We start from the raw sequence: 15,957 nt of genomic DNA on the forward strand, positions 1-15,957 counted from the left end.
CGTGCTAAATATAATTAGCTCTGCTTGTATGTTATACAGGAAAGGTAAGAGAGTAAATCCTAATTATTCTCATCACAAAGGAAAAAAAATACTTATTTCTTTAATTTTGTATCTATGTGAGATTATGGATTTTCACTAAACTTACTGTGAATATCATTTCACAGTATATATGTCAAATCATTTTGCTGCACACCTCAGACTAATGCAGAGCTGTGTGTCAATTACATCTCAATAAATCCTGGGCTCTAAAGCACAGGCTCAATAGTCATGGCACATGGACCTAGTTGCTCCACAGTATGTGGGATCTTCCTGGACCAGGGATCAAACCCATATTTCCTGCATTGACACGTGGATTCTTTTCCACTGAGAACCTAGGGAAGCTCTGTCATTTTATTTTTAAATGTCATGCATATGTTTGTGCTCAGTCGTGTCCAGTTCCTTGCAACTCCATGGACTGTAGCCCTCCAGGCTCCTCTGTCCATGGGATTCTCCAGGCAAGAATCCTGGAGTGGATAGCCATTTCCTTCTCCAGGGGACCTTCCCAACCCAGGAATCAAACCCATGTCTCTTGTGTCTCCTGCATTGCCAGGCAGATTCTTTACCACTGAGTTACCTGGGAAGCCCTTTTAAATATCACTGAATATTTAAGGAAATAGATCAGACACTTACATTGCAACTGTTTAAACTTGTGATGAAAATTTTAATTATCCAGTTAAAATGTGCACAGGGGCCTCTTCAATGGACAGCATCTAGAGGCATTCAGGATGGTGCAGCATCTGACATACCATTGTAGGCTGCCCTACAATACAACCTCTAACAAAACCAGGCTGTCCTGAACCCCTGGTAATAGAATTGTTTACATTTAGACCAAGAAGGTTGGGAAGGCAACAAAATCCACATGTGGTGTGTGCCAGGGCCAACTTAGAGGCGTTCATGCTATGAGACCTAAAGTTCTCATGAGGTTGTCTGAAACGAAGAAATACATCAGCTGAGCCTATGGTGGTTCCACGTGTACTAAATGTGTCCGTGACAGGATCAATCACGCTTTCCTTATCGAGGAGCAGAAGATCGTTGTGAGAGTATTGAAAGCATAAGCACAGAGTCAGAAAGCTAAATAAAAAATGAAGCATTTTTGAGTAATAAAAAAAAATGTGCACAGGGGTAAATGGTATTTTGGAAATTGACTAAAACTCATGAATGGGGTGGGAAACAAAGCCTGTGACACCTGCTGTCCTGGTCCTGGGCATCCTGTGTTGGAGGCCCCCTTGCTCAGCCCCTGGCTGAGCCCCTCATGCTGTCACTTCCAGGTGCTTCAAGCTGGCATGCCGGGCCGTGGGTGTCTACCCGCCCCTGGAGCTGTCCCACAACCAGATCAAGTTTGCAGCCACCTCCTTGTACGACACATCCGTGGCCACCCTGTATGTCATCAACTCCCACTTGAGCATGAACTCACTGACCCACTCAGTGCCCCGCATTGGCTCGGAGGATGCTTTTCCCGTGGGGCCCACATCTTTTGAGTTCCTGCTGCCCCCAGATTCGCCCATCACCATCTCACCCCTGGTGGGCACCGTGTGGCCAGGAAAGGTAGGTGTGAGCCCCACAGGTGGGCTGTTGGGGGGGGCAGTGCCACCCCGGGGTGCCTGGTTCTGCCCACCCTGGACCACGGTGGTTCAACCAGACAACAGATGGTAGAGATCAACCTGGATCCTCATCAGAGCTGAGTGGGCCCTCCTGCCCTCTACCCAGCCCAGCCTGGCCCCAGAAGCAGGGCACCCAAAGGCATCTGACCCCACAGGCCCCTGGCTGGGGGCTCCATCAGTTCAAACCAAGTGAGGGTGTAAAGCCCTGGATGTCACAGCAGATGGTCACAGAGGCTGCGCAGCACCTGGTCACCAGGAGCACAGGGTTTCCCACCTCTGCTCCTCCTGATGAAACAGAAAGAGCCAGACCTCAAGGCAGGGACTCCCCGGGGCCCTCACAGCATCTCTGAGCTTACTTCCATGCCTTCATATGTGGGGGTGACAGCCGCTGTGAGGGGACTGAGTGAGGATGGGCAGGGACATGCAGGCCCTGCAGTCACAGAAACGCATCGTAGTAAAGTGAGCAAATTAGGCTTAAGAAATGGTTCTTTTCTCCAAGGGGGTTACTGCAGCTGTTACGAGCTTCCCCCTCGCTCCCTTGCTGCGCTGAGCACGGGGGAGGCTACGGTGAGGGAGCCCTTGTGGGGCCCAGGGTCATCCTGGGGGTGGGCTGCCGTTCCCCTCGAGGGGACAGATGGTGGTGCAGGGAACACCCCCAGGTCTCAGAGCCTGAACATGAACCTTCCCTTCTCACTCATGCCCTGTGGGCTGCTACCCACCGCGGGCAGTGTGCCAGGTCCATCACAGGGACCCTGCCCCGACATGGTGAGAGGGGCCTGGTGATCATGCCTGCAGCCACCCAGCTTCCAGGGACAGAGATCAGGCAGGACCTCCCAGGAGGGCTCTTCTAAGCTAAGACCCCAACATGTCCGAGAGCATGAACCTTTCCCCCTACAGAGGTGCCTGGTCCGAGTGGCCTTCCGGCCAGTGCTGCCCAGCGAGCTGATCCACCAGGAGGCCTTCCAGGCCCTGAGCAGAAAAGCTGAGGTCAAATCAGTGCGTGGTGGGGAGGGGGCCGGGGGGCTTGGGGCTGCCCGCTTTGTACGAAGCCCTTGCACAAAGGCTTGGGAACAAACACCCCCACCCCGCCTTGAGGTTGGGGGCGCCCAGGGTTGGGGGGCAGGAGCCCTAGGAACACTTTACGGAGCATTAGGTGTGTTTTAAGAGGTTAGCACTTTTTCTTGGCAAAGGCCCTCCCTCCTCCCTTGAGAGCATCACCAGGCAAGGAAGAGCCCCAGATCCTGGTCCACCAGGGTGGTCTGGGAGGGTAGGCCAGGTCCTCTGCACTGCTCAGCAGGGGCTTGTGCTTACAGTGAAGGGGAACAGACAAAACATCAAAGGGCCTGTGAACCTGAGGGAGTTCAGGCCTGGAGAAGCAGCTGCCCCGGGCTCCTGCCCAGAAGGGGCATCCGATACAGCTGGGCAGTCATGACCCAGAGCCCCGTGCACCCGCTGCTGCCCTGGAGACGCAGGGGCCCCCAGCCGTTCCTCCTCAGTGTCCAAGCACCCCTGCTACCACAGCACACCCAGAAGGAAGCGGCAGATGCCTTCAGCCTGCCAGAGGGCAGCGAGGCATGGGGGCAGGGAACAAGGGCAAGAACCCCCGTTTCGGCCAGCCCTCTGCCTCACCTTGTGCCTCCCCTTCCTGATGGGGAAGACAGACACTGGTGGTGGTGCATGAGCCCTCAGGGGTCTCCGCACCTGTCATCGGTCTCCCTTAAGGAGGTACTTGGGGTCTGGGTCCCGGGTTCCTGCCCTGGACAGTCTGCCAGCTCAGCAGAGTCCCAAGGGCAACACCATAGCCAGCCTCCCCCTGGCAGTCCCAAAAGGAGACGGTCACCCAGAGGAAGGACCAGCGGAGACCATCTTTCTCCATGCTGCGGCTGCAGAACCAGGACCAGCTGCTCCGGGCCTCAGCCTCCCAGCCTCCGGAGCTGCAGAAGGAGGACCTCGCATCCAGGTGGGCCCGAGAGAAGGCTGCCCCCACCTCCTGCCCCACAGAGATGTCCCCCTATGCTCCAGGGCCTTATGACTGCAAGTCCAGAGCATGGCTGGCTTCAGGCACAGCTGGAACCAGGAGCTGCCTTGAGGCCCCTCAGGTTCTGCTGTCCTCGGTATCTGCTCATCTCAGTTCCCCTGGGCCCAGGGCCCCTGTGAAAAGTTTCAGTCCGACGCTGACCCCCTGACCCCCATGTTCCCAGCTCAGCAGCCCAGCCTCCCCAGCTGCCACATGAGCTCTGGGCAGCTCTGACAGGCTGGAGCCACTTGTCAGCCCTGGACCCTTGCTGTGGCCCCAGGAACTCGGTTGTCTGGTGGTGCTTGATGGGTACCCTGGGAGAGGAGAGACCCCCACAGGGACCAGGGAAGGGATGCAAAAGCCAGACAAAGTCTGGCTGCAAAAGTCAGACAAAACTGTGACAACCACAACCTGGGCCACAGCTTGGCCCCCAGGCTGCCACCCCCACTGCCCTGTACCCTCTGGCCCAGGGCCCTGGGAAGCAGGTGTGGCTTTACAGATCCCTCCATGGAGGGCAGGGCACAGCCCCCTGGGTGCTGGGGGCAGCGTGGGACAGGGCATGAGTGCACCTTGCTGTTCTGTTCCAGCTCTCAAGAGTACCAGTCGGCACAGGCCTCCCTGACCAGGTCTTTCCAGGGGAAGTTTGACAAGTTTGTGGTTCCCTGTGTTGTTGCTAGTGGCGACACCAAAGACAGGAAGGGGACAGAACCGCTGAGCTTCAGGTGCGGTGCTCTGGGCAGTGGGGCAGGGTGGTCACTCTCCCTGCCAACAGCCACCCAGATCCCAGTGGGGCTGGCTCAGGGTCTGGGTGGGAGGGCAGGGCACATGGTCCCTGCCCTGCCCTCAGCAAATCCCTGCCATTCCCAGTCCCCACAACACGCTGTACCTGGAGCTGTGGTGTCCAGCGGTGGCGCCGTCTATCGTGGTGACGTCTGACAAAGGCAAGACCATCATTAACTTCGGCGACATTGCTGCAGGTGTGTCCCGATCGGAGCCCAGCCCCCATGCACACCCCCACCCATCGGAGCCCAGCCCCCACGCACACCCCTTTTCACCTGGGCTCCCACACCCACCCCCAGGCCTGGGGCTGTGACCTGACCCCCCATTTCAGGACACCGGGGCATAAAGAAGGTCTCCATCCAGAACATCTCCCCTGAGGATCTCGACGTATCCTGCCCACGCCGCCCAGGCAGCTTGTAGCAGGGGCCGGGGGTGAGGGGGTGGGGGGGAGAGAGAAGGGGACTGTGAAGGGCTGAGGCCCCATTCTCACCCCCTCCTTGACGCTGGGCCCTCAGCTGGAGTACTCCGTGCTGAACCCCGATGGCCCCTTCGTCCTGCTGAACCCCACCATCAGGTTGCCCTCTGGCGAGACCCAGGTCCTAGATCTGTCCTTCTCCCCACGTGAGAGTGTCGTGGTGAGTCCCAGCCCACCCAAGCTCCATTGCAGCCCTATTCCCTGCTCTGCATGCCGTCCAGCACTCTGGGCCTGGGAGCCACTGGCCCTCCTGGGCCCTGGCCTCTCTCTGGAAGAAGGAGGAGGTGGCAGCCAGGGAGCTCCCAGCCATCTCCGGTCCCCCATGCCCTGACCCAGCTGCTCCAAGACAGAGCTCCCACACCTGCATCTGCCAGGGTCTTTTTCACGCTAAGGGATGTGGTCTCTGCAGGCCCAAGAAACACTGGACATCATCACCAAGAAAGGCACGCTCTCCCTGGCCCTCATGGGCACGGGTGTGGCGTCCACGATCACGTGCTCCATTGAAGGTGATGTCCTCAACATGGGCTACGTGATCGCCAGAGAGTCTGTCTCCTTGGGCTTCAAGGTAAAGCATGTGGCGGGGCCTGGTGTCACCCATCGCCTGGGAGAGGTTCCCATGAGGGGTCCACCCCGCCTCAGTCACAGAGCCGGCAGAGTCGCAGCCGCTCCGACCCACCCCCTCCCCCACCACCCCCAGCAGCTGTCACTCCACTGGCCCCTCCAGCCAGTGGGGAGGGGGCTGAGGATGCCCCTCCCTCTGCCCCTCCGCTGCTGCCCAGGCCTTCTCACTGCTCCCATCTTTCTGCCCCAGGGCCTCTGCATGGGATGGGGGCCATCTCCCACAAGGGGCCATGTGGGTTCCTACCCCCACGCAGGCAGGCGGGCCTGGCTTTTTCTGCTACCCCGCATCTGAGGCAGCCTTGGGCTGAAGGTGCCAATGGGACCCCTGCTTCTTTACTTAGCTTAGTCCAGGTTCTGACAGCAGACCCCAGGGCCCGATTCCATGGGATATTTTACAGAGGGATGCAGCGTTCTCCCGGGAAGAGGGGGAGGCAGGAGAGAACTGGGGTGGGATGCTGGTTCAGCTGAAGGCTAGCCTGAGCCTGGCAGGGCAGGAGGGGACTGAGACCTGGCAGCAGTGGCCTGTTCCCCGGCTGGCCAGCCCAGTTGCCCCAGTGACCCGGCCCTGCTCCCCGCAGCTGCAGAACAACTCCTCACTGCCCATCAAGTTCTCCATGCAGCTGGACAGCCTCTCCTCCAGGAGCAGAGACCAGCACCGCCTGCCACAGTTCCTGGCCTCGCCTGACCAGAGGACGGAAGTCGTGGGTGAGCTGGCCAGCTGGGGGGACCGTGTGGGCGGTGGAGGGGGGTGGCCAGGGGGTGCTAGGCGCTGCAGGGGGATCCGGACCAGCCTGGCCACCTTGCCCCCAGGCACGCAGAACTACAGTGGCCAGAGCGTGTTCAGCGTGGTCCCGGTCGAGGGCGTCATGGAGCCCGGCAAGGCTCAGGACTTCACTGTGACCTTCAGCCCAGACCACGAGAGCCTGTACTTCTCTGACCGGCTGCAGGTCGTGCTCTTTGAAAAGGCAGGACTCCGACCCAGCCTGGACCCCTCCTCCCCACCCGCACGTCCACTTGTCCAAGCCCTTCGGCTGTCTGAGCGGCCCCACATTGGAGCTTGGTGCCTGGGGGGGGCTCCACATCAGGCTGGGGGTCATCAGGTGGAGAGACCAACGTCTGGGGTCCCACAGGCCCACATCACAGCCCCACCCCCTCCCAGAGCCCCACATGCAGGGTTGCAAACCGCTGTGCTCCTGCCCCCAGAAAGTGTCCCACCACATCCTCCTGAAGGGCGCGGCCCGCGAGCACATGATGTTCGTGGAGGGCGGAGACCCCCTGGACGTGCCCGTGGAGTCCCTGACCGTGATCCCTGCCTTTGACCTGGAGCACAGAGAGGGTGAGCCCTCTGAGGGCAAAGAGCCCCGAGGTGGGCAGGGTGGCAGAAGAGGACACATGACCTTTGGAGTCTGCAGAGAGGGCAGGCATTCCTGGCCCATCCACCACAGGTGGGGGCAGGGCTAGTGGGCCAGCCCTGCTCAGAGGATCCCTGCCCGACCCTGGGCATCCCCGCACTCCCTCCGTGGTACCCCCACCCCCGAGACCCCCACCAGGTCCTCCCTGTCCAGAAGCTGAGGAGCTAAAGCCCATCCTGGTGACCCTGGACTACGCCCAGCTGGATCCAGACACACAGGCCCCACCTGCCACCCGAGAACTGCAGGTGGGCTGCATCCGGACTACCCAGCTGTCCGCAAAGAAGGTGACCACAGCACTGCCCTGGCCTCCCTGGTACCTCTGCAGCCACCACTGCCCGGGCAACTCGGGCCTCTGCTGGCCTTGCCTCTCTGTAGTTGAGGGGTGGGCAGCCTGCTGGTCAGGGCTGGGGGCAGGGTTGCTTGTTCCCAGGAGCTGTGCCCACCCACCTGCCTGCTGACAGCACCAATGCCTGCAGACTGTTGAGTTCAGCATGGACAACATCGCAGCCCTGCAGCACAAGGGCTTCACCATTGAGCCCTCCAGAGGCTCTGTGGAGCGCGGCCAGACCAAGGCCATCAGCATCTCCTGGACGCCACCCATCGACTTTGATGTGGGTGCCTGGGAGCCCGCCCCCCCCAGGAGAGGGCTGGGGGGCCTCGGTGGGTGAGGTGGGCAGTGCCGCCAAGAGAAAACACGTGCCTGCTGCGCCCCCTGACTGAGGATCCCCCTCTGTTCCCACCTCTCCCCTTCCAGCCAGACCACCCACTCTTGACATCGGCCCTGCTGCAGCTCAGGGGGGATGTGAAGGAGACCTACAAGGTCCTCTTTGTAGCCCAGGTGGTGACCGGTCCCTGAGGCCACAGGAGTCTCTCCACAGAGCCCCCTGATCTTCCTGCCACCCTCGAAGCCCTCCCCTGGCCTGTCTACCAGGCCGAACCACCCAGGGGCCTGGGACCTGGGCAGTTTCAAAAGGGCAGCCTCCTGCATGGCCCCCCCGGGGCACTCCTGCTGTCCTGGCTCCAGCTCCCGTCCCAGCTCCACGTCAGAACCAGCCAAGAGGCCAGTCCCGACCACAGCCTGCTCCCAGCCTAAGCCCTAAGGGTCCCCAGCCCCACCAACACCCACTCAGCCTTTCGAGGTCCTGGTGGGGAACAGCTGCCCCCACAGACCTGTCAATAAACCCTGTGTGAATCTGTGCCTCCATGCCTGCAGTGTGGGCTGCAGTGAGCAGGTGGGCCCACGGGGAGGAGCCCTCAGGGGCTGCCCCTGCCCACACACACAAGACAGCCCAAAAAACAATGAACTCAGCCTGGACAACTAGAGGGGCTTCCTGAGCCCTGGGGAAATGGCTGGAGGGGGTTTGGGGTGGAGTTGAGGCCAACCCACAGCTGGAGAGGCTGGAGAGCAGTGGGGGCTGCAGATTCCAAAGTCCAGGCAGCCCCTTAGCCCCCTGCTTTCCCAAGTCCCTGGTCCCAAGCAAGGAGTGAGTCCTCACTGCACCCTCCCTCACTGCACCCTCCCTCACGGCCCAGTCAGGGTCCAGGGGGAGGCCCACCTGTCAGTTTGGTTTCCCCCTATTCTGAAGTGAGCCCAGGCTCAGCCTTCTGGGTCCTGACCAGCTCTTCAAGGGAGAAGTCCCCTCTCCCAGCCCATGAGACCTTGCTGGGAGCTCAGAACGGTACCTGCACCAGAGCCTGCCTTCTAGAGAGTGGCAGGGTAGACACTGTCCCCACAGAGCTCACCCAGCCAGGCCCCCTGTGTACAGCACAGCATGCCCAGCCTGTGCCAGCCCTAGGAGACCAAATGTAGCCCTCCCTGGCAGAAGTGGAGGGCCAGCTACATCCAGGGCTTCTCCTGGGCACAGGCCTCAGGACACCAGCCTGGAGTCCTCACCCTACTTCCTCAGTGCCCTTGGCATCTGGAAGTCTGCCCTCTCCCTAACCCTGAGCCCACAACAGTGGCCGCAGAGCAGCCTTTTGTGGGACTTCTGTCCGGTGGGCAGACCCTCACCAGGCTGCTGCTCACCAGGTGGGAGAGAAACCCAGGTCCTGCAGCCAGGTCAGGCCCCAAAGGAGTCCTCCCTGCAGGGCACTGCCCCACCTCCTCCTTGGGTAGGCCCCTCTCTTCTAAATGCTGGCCTGGCTCTTGGGGTTTAGAACCAGCGGGCCTTGGCGCTTATTAGCCCAGATCCTGCCTGCACTCCTGCATGCTGGCTGCACTTCTGCCCATCCTTCTTCCCACTCCTGAGCCAGGAACCTGGCTGAAGCAGGGTGAGCTGGGGGCCACCGTAGAGCCTGGAGGCGTGGGACAGCTTCAGGACAGAGCCTGGGCAGAGATCATGCAACGGACCTGGCAAGTGCAGGCAGGATAGAGTCAAGCTGAGGAGGTGAAAATGAAAGTCGCTCAGTAGTGTCCGACTCTTTGCAACCCCATGGACTATACAGTCCATGGAATTCTCCAGGCCACAATACTGGAGTGGGTAGCCTTTCCCTTCTCCAGGGGATTTTCCCAACCCAGGGATCGAAGCCAGGTCTCCCGCATTGCGGGCAGATTCTTTACCAGCTGAGCCACAAAGGAAGCCCAAGAATACTGGAGTGGGTCGCCTGTCCCTTCGCCAAAGGATCCCTACCCAGGGATCGAACCTGGGTCTCCTGCATTGGAGGCGAATCCTTTACTAACTGAGCTATCAGGGAAGCCCAAGCAGAGGAGGCCCTGCCCTCAAAGAGCTGCAGTCAGTTCCCCTCCAGGGGGTAGACGTTTGAGGAACGTGTCCTGATTGCAATGAAGAAAGACAGGCAGGGCAGCTTCCTCTCCCTCCCTCCCCAGACAAGGCCCCTTGCCATGCGGACCAATTCCCTTAGCCTGACCGCCCGACGGATAAGCAGAGGGCAGAGGGCAGCGAGCGTGCACAATTAATGTCGCTGAACTACGCTCTTGGAACGCCTCAGCGTCTTGACTGCTGCAACCCTTATCTTGAGCACCCGGGTGTGTGAGAGGCGTGGCCGCCACCCTCCGAGGCCACACCCAAGCACAACTGTCCATGGGACGCCTCCGTCCACCCTGAGCCCGACTGCAAGACGCCAAAGGGCAAGACTGCCCGCCACCCCGTGACCCTATGCTAAGGAAACATCTATGGGACGGACCATGGGGCGGGAATTGCGTGGGCGGGGCCCTGAAGTGGCCAAGGGCCTGCCCGTCGGGGGCGGGGCCTCTAGAAGGCGCCGCTGATCTTGGGGGGAGGGTTGGGGCGGGGACCTGGGCGTGGCTACAAGGCCAATCCTCCAATTGACGTAGTCTCGGGAGGACGGGGTTTGCCCTGGGAGCGGCCCAGGGGCGTGGCCCTCATATAGCCGCCTGGCCTCAGGGCTCGCTACCTCTGTCGCCGCTGAGCATGTTCTCCCGGGCGCCGGCTGACCGCGGGCTCCTGCTGTTGCCGCCACTCTTACCGCTGCCGCAGGTGGGTCGCGGGGTGCTCGGCTCCGGCACCGCAGGGCGGGTCTGCGCTCGGCGCGCCCTGGCCCGGGCTCACCCGTGTCCCCGCAGGTGGCGCTGGGTTTCGTGGAAGGCAGCTGCGACCCCTCGGACCAGTAAGTCGGGGGCGGGGGGCCGGGGAGGCGGTGAGAAGGGTTGGACGGAGGGAGGGAGCGGGGATAGGGGGACCCGGGGTCCTCCCCCGGAGAGGCTCGGGCGGGACGGTGGGCCTGGCCTTTCCTCACCGGCTCCAGGTGCCGCCGTCCCACAGGTGCCCGCCCCAGGCCCGCTGGAGCAGCCTGTGGCACGTGGGGTAAGTGGAGGGCGCGGCGCGCAGCTGGGTGCGACAATCCTCCCCTGGGCCAGTCCCACCAGACCCCCACCCACTTGGCCTCCACGGCTGAGGAGTCACCAGCACTGTCCTGGGCCGCTGGCAGGAAGGTTCTGAGGCCCCCAGCAGCCAGGCAGACGGATCCCAGGTTCCTTCCCCAGTACCCAGGCAACATCGGGCATGGGTCCTGCCTGAGTTCCTCATGGCTGAGGACACCCCTGGGCCCTTGACTAACTTCCCTTGGTAGCCCACTTCCCATTCCCTCACTCCTCGTCCCTGTGGGAGGCCCCTTGAACATGGTCATTGGTCTGAGCACGGGACTCTGTAGCTGGCCTGGGGCAGTGTGTCCTGGAAAGGAACCCAAGGCCACTTGTGGCCAGGGCAGGCCCAGCAGCAGGAGGCCAGGGCAGGCCAGATCCTCAGGCCCAACTCTGGCCAGGAATGAGGTGTCTGGCCTGGAGAGGCAGTCCTGGTTCTCTTTTATCCTGTGCATTGCCTTGTCTTGAGCAGCTGGGCTGTGACTGCCCCCCGGGGAACAGGTGCCCAGAGACCAGGGGGCAGTCCAGCGGTAGGGGTCTTACTCCTCCCTGCCCAGGCTTATCCTGCTCACTGCCCTCCTGCTGCTGCTCTGTGGAATCTCGGCCAGCTGTGTCCGGTTCTGCCACCTCCGGAAGCGGGCACACTCGCAGCCACACCTGCCGCCGGCCCCTGAGCCTTGGGACCTGACAGCCATTCCCGTGGACAGTGACAGCCCAGCGCACAGCACTGTGACCTGTGAGTGCTGGCACACCTCTCCTGGTGGCCCACCCGCCTGCAGGGGTGGCAGGGGACCGGTGAGGGCCAGGCCCACCCCCACAAACCCATCCTGGATCCCTGCAGCCTACAGCTCCATGCAGTGCTGGCTGGGCATGCAGCTACCCCTGCCCTTCGGGGAGCTGGACCTCGACTCCACGACCCCTCCGGCCTACAGCCTGTACACCCCTGAGCCGCCGCCTTCCTATGAGGAGGCCGTCAAGATGACGAAGACCAGACAGGAAGAGCCACCCCCCTCCCTGTAACCCAGCCTCCCCTGGGGCCTCGTGCCTCGAGACCCCTCCAGGGCTCTAGGAGCCAGGCCCCAATGCCCAGGACCCCTAGCTGTGGCCCTGGTGCCCCGTAGTGGGGGCAGGAAAGCTCTCCCAAGCCTCCCAGTGCCACAGGCCACTCTGCTCACAGGGGACTGTGCAAGGGCACCCAGCCTGTCCTCACCGTCCTTTCCTCAGGAAGACCAGCCATCCATCACATTGCTGCAGCCCTGGACTCGTTGCTGTGTAACACTGGACAGCCAAGCTGACTGGCCCTGTGTTGGACACACACACACACACACACACACATGCTGCTACATCCAGCCCTGGCCCCTAGCCCAGCCCCAGCAGGCCCTCAGCCCAGAGGAGGCCCCAAAGGTCTAAGCCTCAGGGCTCAGGGCTTGCTGTGATGTCCTCAGCTTCTCAGAGAGAAAATAAAGTTTGTATCTAGGTGATCTCTGCACGGAGGAAAGGGATGGGCCCTTGAGCAGCACCTTCCAGGGCCAAGGGCAGGGTGTGCGGTCCTCGACCTAGGCCCAGCCTGGCCTTCCGACTGGTGTCCAGAGCCCAGGGCTGGGCTGTGGGCCGTGTCAGTTGTCCCACAGATGTGACAGGCCAAGTGTCATGGTCGACTCAGGAGAACCCTCTACCTTCTCCAGACCCACAGCTTTGCAGCCCCTTCTTTCCAGCCTGGGGACAGTGACGCACACATGAATCTGGCTGGAGCATTTATTGGCTGCGGAACGGGGGTGGGGTGGACAGTAGCGGGTAGTAGGCTTCCGCCAGCAGACCTCCCTTGGCCCCAGCGGCTCCTCCTACTGAACCAGCTTGAAGGACTCCCCAGTCATCATGCCTTGAACGCTGAGAGCAGAGGGACAGGTCAGCAGACCGACCGGGCTCCCAGGGCCCATCCTCTGCTCACCCTCATAGTTGAGGGTCCCGTCCCCATTCTCGTCAGCTTCCTTCATCATTTGCTCATTGAGGGGCTCGCCTACGTTCATGAGCACGTACCTGCAGGGGCCCCCCTTGCACTGAGCAGCAGCCAGCAGGGCACCCACCTCCCTGGCCTCCTGCTCCACCCCCTGCCTGGCCTGGGCCCTACTTGAGCGTGTTCCAGTCAATGTAGCCCCTGGTCTCCTTGTCAAAGATGCACAAGGCTGCCCTCAGCTCGCCCTCTTGGTTCTGGGCCTTCTCCCAGTACAACCCCATCAGGGCCAGGAGGTTGCTGCAGTTGAAGAACCCTTTCTCTGTGGGGAGCAAGCGGCCAGTGAGGGTGGCGCACCCTTTGTCATGCACAGGGGACCCCTGCCTGCCCCGGCTGTCCTTGTCAGCCTCACTAACTCTGTCCACATCCTTGGCCGTGGAGGGCAACTCGCTCTTGGTGGAGTTGATGCCCAGGAGACTCACGAGCCACTCCAGCTCATCCGTCTTCACCTGCCCTTTGCCCTCCTCACTGAACATCTCAGAGACCCCCCTTGTCATCCTTTATCTGCCCTGTGACAGGCGCTCCGTCTGTGGGGATGCGGGCCCACAGACCAGGGGCTCCTCCACCCTCAGTCCAGGGGAGGCTGAAGGGCCTGGGACACAAGGCCCACGGCGCTCAGCCCCAGCCCAGAGCAGCCTTCAGACAAGGCACAAGGGGCGGGTCTTGAAGGGAGAGCAGGACACCAGGGCCAGGGCTGGGGGTGAAGGATTCGGGGCTGGGGCAGACCAACCATGTGAGAGCAGTCGGGGCAGCAGTGGGTGCCCAGTTAGCCCGGGGGAGAACGCATGGACCAGTGTGGGAGAAGCCTTCCCGGGGGGGCAGAGTGAAAGCCCCAGCCTGCTCTGGCATCCCAGAGGATAGCCCAGCACCTGGCCACCCCGTCTTCCACCACCATGGCAGCTTTCAGAAAGGGCTGCTCTGACCTGGCCCCCCAGAGCAAGGGTGGCCCCAGTGGCTGGCAGGGCCTGGCCTTGGGGAATCCGTGCTCTTGTCCAGATTCACTGAACTTCTTCCTCAGGTTCCCAGAGATCCTCACACCTTCAGGCACAGCCCCAGCTGATCCCCATGCCTAGAGGCCTGCCCACCCTTTCCCGCAGGTGCTGCCCCCAGTTCCCTCTGGACCACCCAGCCGGCCCACTTGGGCTCCGCCAGGCACCCATAGCAGCCTTGCCATGTCTGTGCCAGCTGAGAGGACCCTGGACGGTGTCACACAAACTGCTGTGGGTAGAGTTCAAGGGGTGGAGGGGACAGCTGAGTTTTAGCGGGGCCCAGCAGCCCAAGGTCCCAGGGGTCCCAGATTCCAAGAGCCTTTTATGTCCAGGAGATCCTCTCACTCTGTTTTGGGACAGGTGGCCCTTCCCCATGTGGCCCTTCATGGCCTGAGCAGCTCCTCACCCCAGAGCTCCCTCTGGGACCCTAGTTCCTAGCCAAGGCCCTCCTGGGCTGCAGCAAGGATGGACACTGTGGGCCAGGGCAGGTGAGGGGGCTGTTCCCCTTTCCCCATGCCTCCCCCTTCCCCCCAGGCTGCAGTGGGGTTGTCATCACTTCTTGGTGAGGGTTCTTGCTGATGGCCTCCCTGGCCAGGTGACTCCCTTGCATCCGCAAGGACCCAGGGCCCAGCGTGGTACCAGCACTTTGCAGTCACCCTGTAAAGACAAGATCAATAAACAGAAACATCTGGGACCCTCTCTGGCCACCCTGTGCAGAGGGGGCTGGGGGTCCAGAGTCCAAGGAGAAGACAGCTGGCCATGAGCCAGGGGCAAGAGAGGGCAGGGCAGACAGAACCAGGGGGCCAGACTGGCCACAGAGAGGTCAAGCCAGGTTTCCCCTGGGCAGTCAGGGGCTATTCTCAGGGAAACCTGACCTCCCTCTCACTCGGAACAGCAAAGCTGGCTCCCGGGGGAGCTCCGGGGCCAGGTTGTTTAGTAACAAGATGCCACAGCAGCGCACAGCCCTGCACGTGTGTGCTTGACCCTTAGACACACACACTATGACCTGGGGCAGTGGCTCCACGCCCCCGGACCTTGGGGCCCAGGTCCTCAGGCTCCCATCTAGGTAGGCAGTGACCTACTGGCCTGGCCATGGCACTCGGAGGTGTGTGGTTCCAAACTGGGGCTGAAGGGTCTCCTCGTATCTCCCCTCCAGCTCCTGCCCCAGGAACAGTCACGGGCCCCCAGTTCCCTTCACCACTTGCATGGCTCCCAGAGTCTCACAGGCAGACACACACCTGCCCCGGCCCTGTGACCACCTGACAAATCTGAGCAGGTGGGGTGTGCCCTGTCCCCTGCCGGCCCGGCTGGCCTGCCAGAGTATGGAAACCACAGGGACGCTGCCCGCTGAGGCCCAGGATAGCTGCTGAAGCCGCAAGATTTGTGCTGACAGGGACAAAATGGCTCCAGCAGGCTCCAGGCCAGCGGCCCTGGGCCGAGATGGAGAAGAAGCCGTCTCTGGCCCCCCACCTTCGTCCTGGCTGCTCCCAGTTATGGCTTTCGGCTGTGTGATGGTGAGAAGGACTTTCCCACCACTCCCTTCAAAAATTACCAAGCCATTTCAAGGAAACTGGTCCCGTCTATATTTCCGGACCAGAGTGGGGATGCAATACAATGATGGTGGGGGTGAGGGGACAAGGGCCTGTAGAGAAAGAGGCTTGAGGGTCAGTTTTTGCACCTGATAGCCAGGCTGCCAGGCTAGGTGTTTTCCCAAACACTCATCTAGGTGTGGCTGTGAAGGTGTGTTTTTTCATATATGTATTGATTACTGTGGTGAAATTTGCCTAAAATATTACTCAAAAAAGAGAACTAACATATATTGGTCATCTATTATGAACCATAATCTTTCTGTTTGTTCTTTTTTGTATTGTTTGTGGTACAAAGCCTATAACATAAAATTAACCATCTTAACTGTTTTGGGGGCTTCCCTTGTAGCTTAGTCAGTAAAGAATCCGCCTGCAATGTGAGAGACCTTGGTTCGATCCCTGGGTAGGGAAGATCCCCTGGAGAAGGAAATGACAACCCACTCCAGTATTCTTGCCTGGAAAATCCTATGAACAGAGAAGCCTGGCGGGTAACAGTCCATGGGGTCCCAAAGAGTCGGACACAACTGAGCGACTAAAGCACCACATCGTGGTTGTATCATTTAACTGCAAGTGTGCAGATCAGTA

General features: G+C 60.9%; 3 protein-coding genes and 1 pseudogene across 3 annotated transcripts in view; 3 read left to right on the forward strand and 1 right to left on the reverse strand.

The window, feature by feature from the left end:
• Positions 1 to 7,801, forward strand: part of CFAP74 (cilia and flagella associated protein 74) — a 103,519-nt gene extending 95,718 nt beyond the window's left edge. The window contains exons 31-44 of the mRNA XM_055583793.1: positions 1,308 to 1,584; positions 2,538 to 2,636; positions 3,461 to 3,600; positions 4,245 to 4,379; positions 4,525 to 4,634; positions 4,769 to 4,824; positions 4,953 to 5,072; positions 5,322 to 5,477; positions 6,112 to 6,238; positions 6,344 to 6,498; positions 6,737 to 6,873; positions 7,073 to 7,229; positions 7,422 to 7,556; positions 7,700 to 7,801. Of these exons, the coding sequence (XP_055439768.1) occupies positions 1,308 to 1,584; positions 2,538 to 2,636; positions 3,461 to 3,600; positions 4,245 to 4,379; positions 4,525 to 4,634; positions 4,769 to 4,824; positions 4,953 to 5,072; positions 5,322 to 5,477; positions 6,112 to 6,238; positions 6,344 to 6,498; positions 6,737 to 6,873; positions 7,073 to 7,229; positions 7,422 to 7,556; positions 7,700 to 7,801 (1,906 nt within the window). The remainder of the gene's footprint in view (positions 1 to 1,307; positions 1,585 to 2,537; positions 2,637 to 3,460; positions 3,601 to 4,244; positions 4,380 to 4,524; positions 4,635 to 4,768; positions 4,825 to 4,952; positions 5,073 to 5,321; positions 5,478 to 6,111; positions 6,239 to 6,343; positions 6,499 to 6,736; positions 6,874 to 7,072; positions 7,230 to 7,421; positions 7,557 to 7,699) is intronic.
• On the forward strand, positions 765 to 1,118 carry LOC129654020 (60S ribosomal protein L34-like; annotated as a pseudogene).
• A 2,434-nt stretch (positions 7,802 to 10,235) lies between the features above and the next one.
• On the forward strand, positions 10,236 to 13,263 carry TMEM52 (transmembrane protein 52; the record flags this gene model as incomplete). Its single annotated transcript, XM_055582491.1, has 5 exons — positions 10,236 to 10,403; positions 10,490 to 10,533; positions 10,689 to 10,730; positions 11,344 to 11,522; positions 11,628 to 13,263. Coding segments are annotated over 5 exons (612 nt in total), but the record flags the coding sequence as incomplete, so codon positions are not given.
• CALML6 (calmodulin like 6) lies at positions 12,628 to 14,880 on the reverse strand. Its single transcript, XM_055583794.1, is given in 4 exon segments — positions 12,628 to 12,823; positions 12,915 to 13,059; positions 13,150 to 13,324; positions 14,869 to 14,880. Coding segments are annotated over 4 exon segments (528 nt in total).
• Between the last annotated feature and the right edge of the window lie 1,077 nt (positions 14,881 to 15,957).

The sequence above is a fragment of the Bubalus kerabau genome, chromosome 5 (genome assembly GCF_029407905.1).
Source record: "Bubalus kerabau isolate K-KA32 ecotype Philippines breed swamp buffalo chromosome 5, PCC_UOA_SB_1v2, whole genome shotgun sequence".
Lineage (NCBI taxonomy): Eukaryota > Metazoa > Chordata > Mammalia > Artiodactyla > Bovidae > Bubalus > Bubalus kerabau.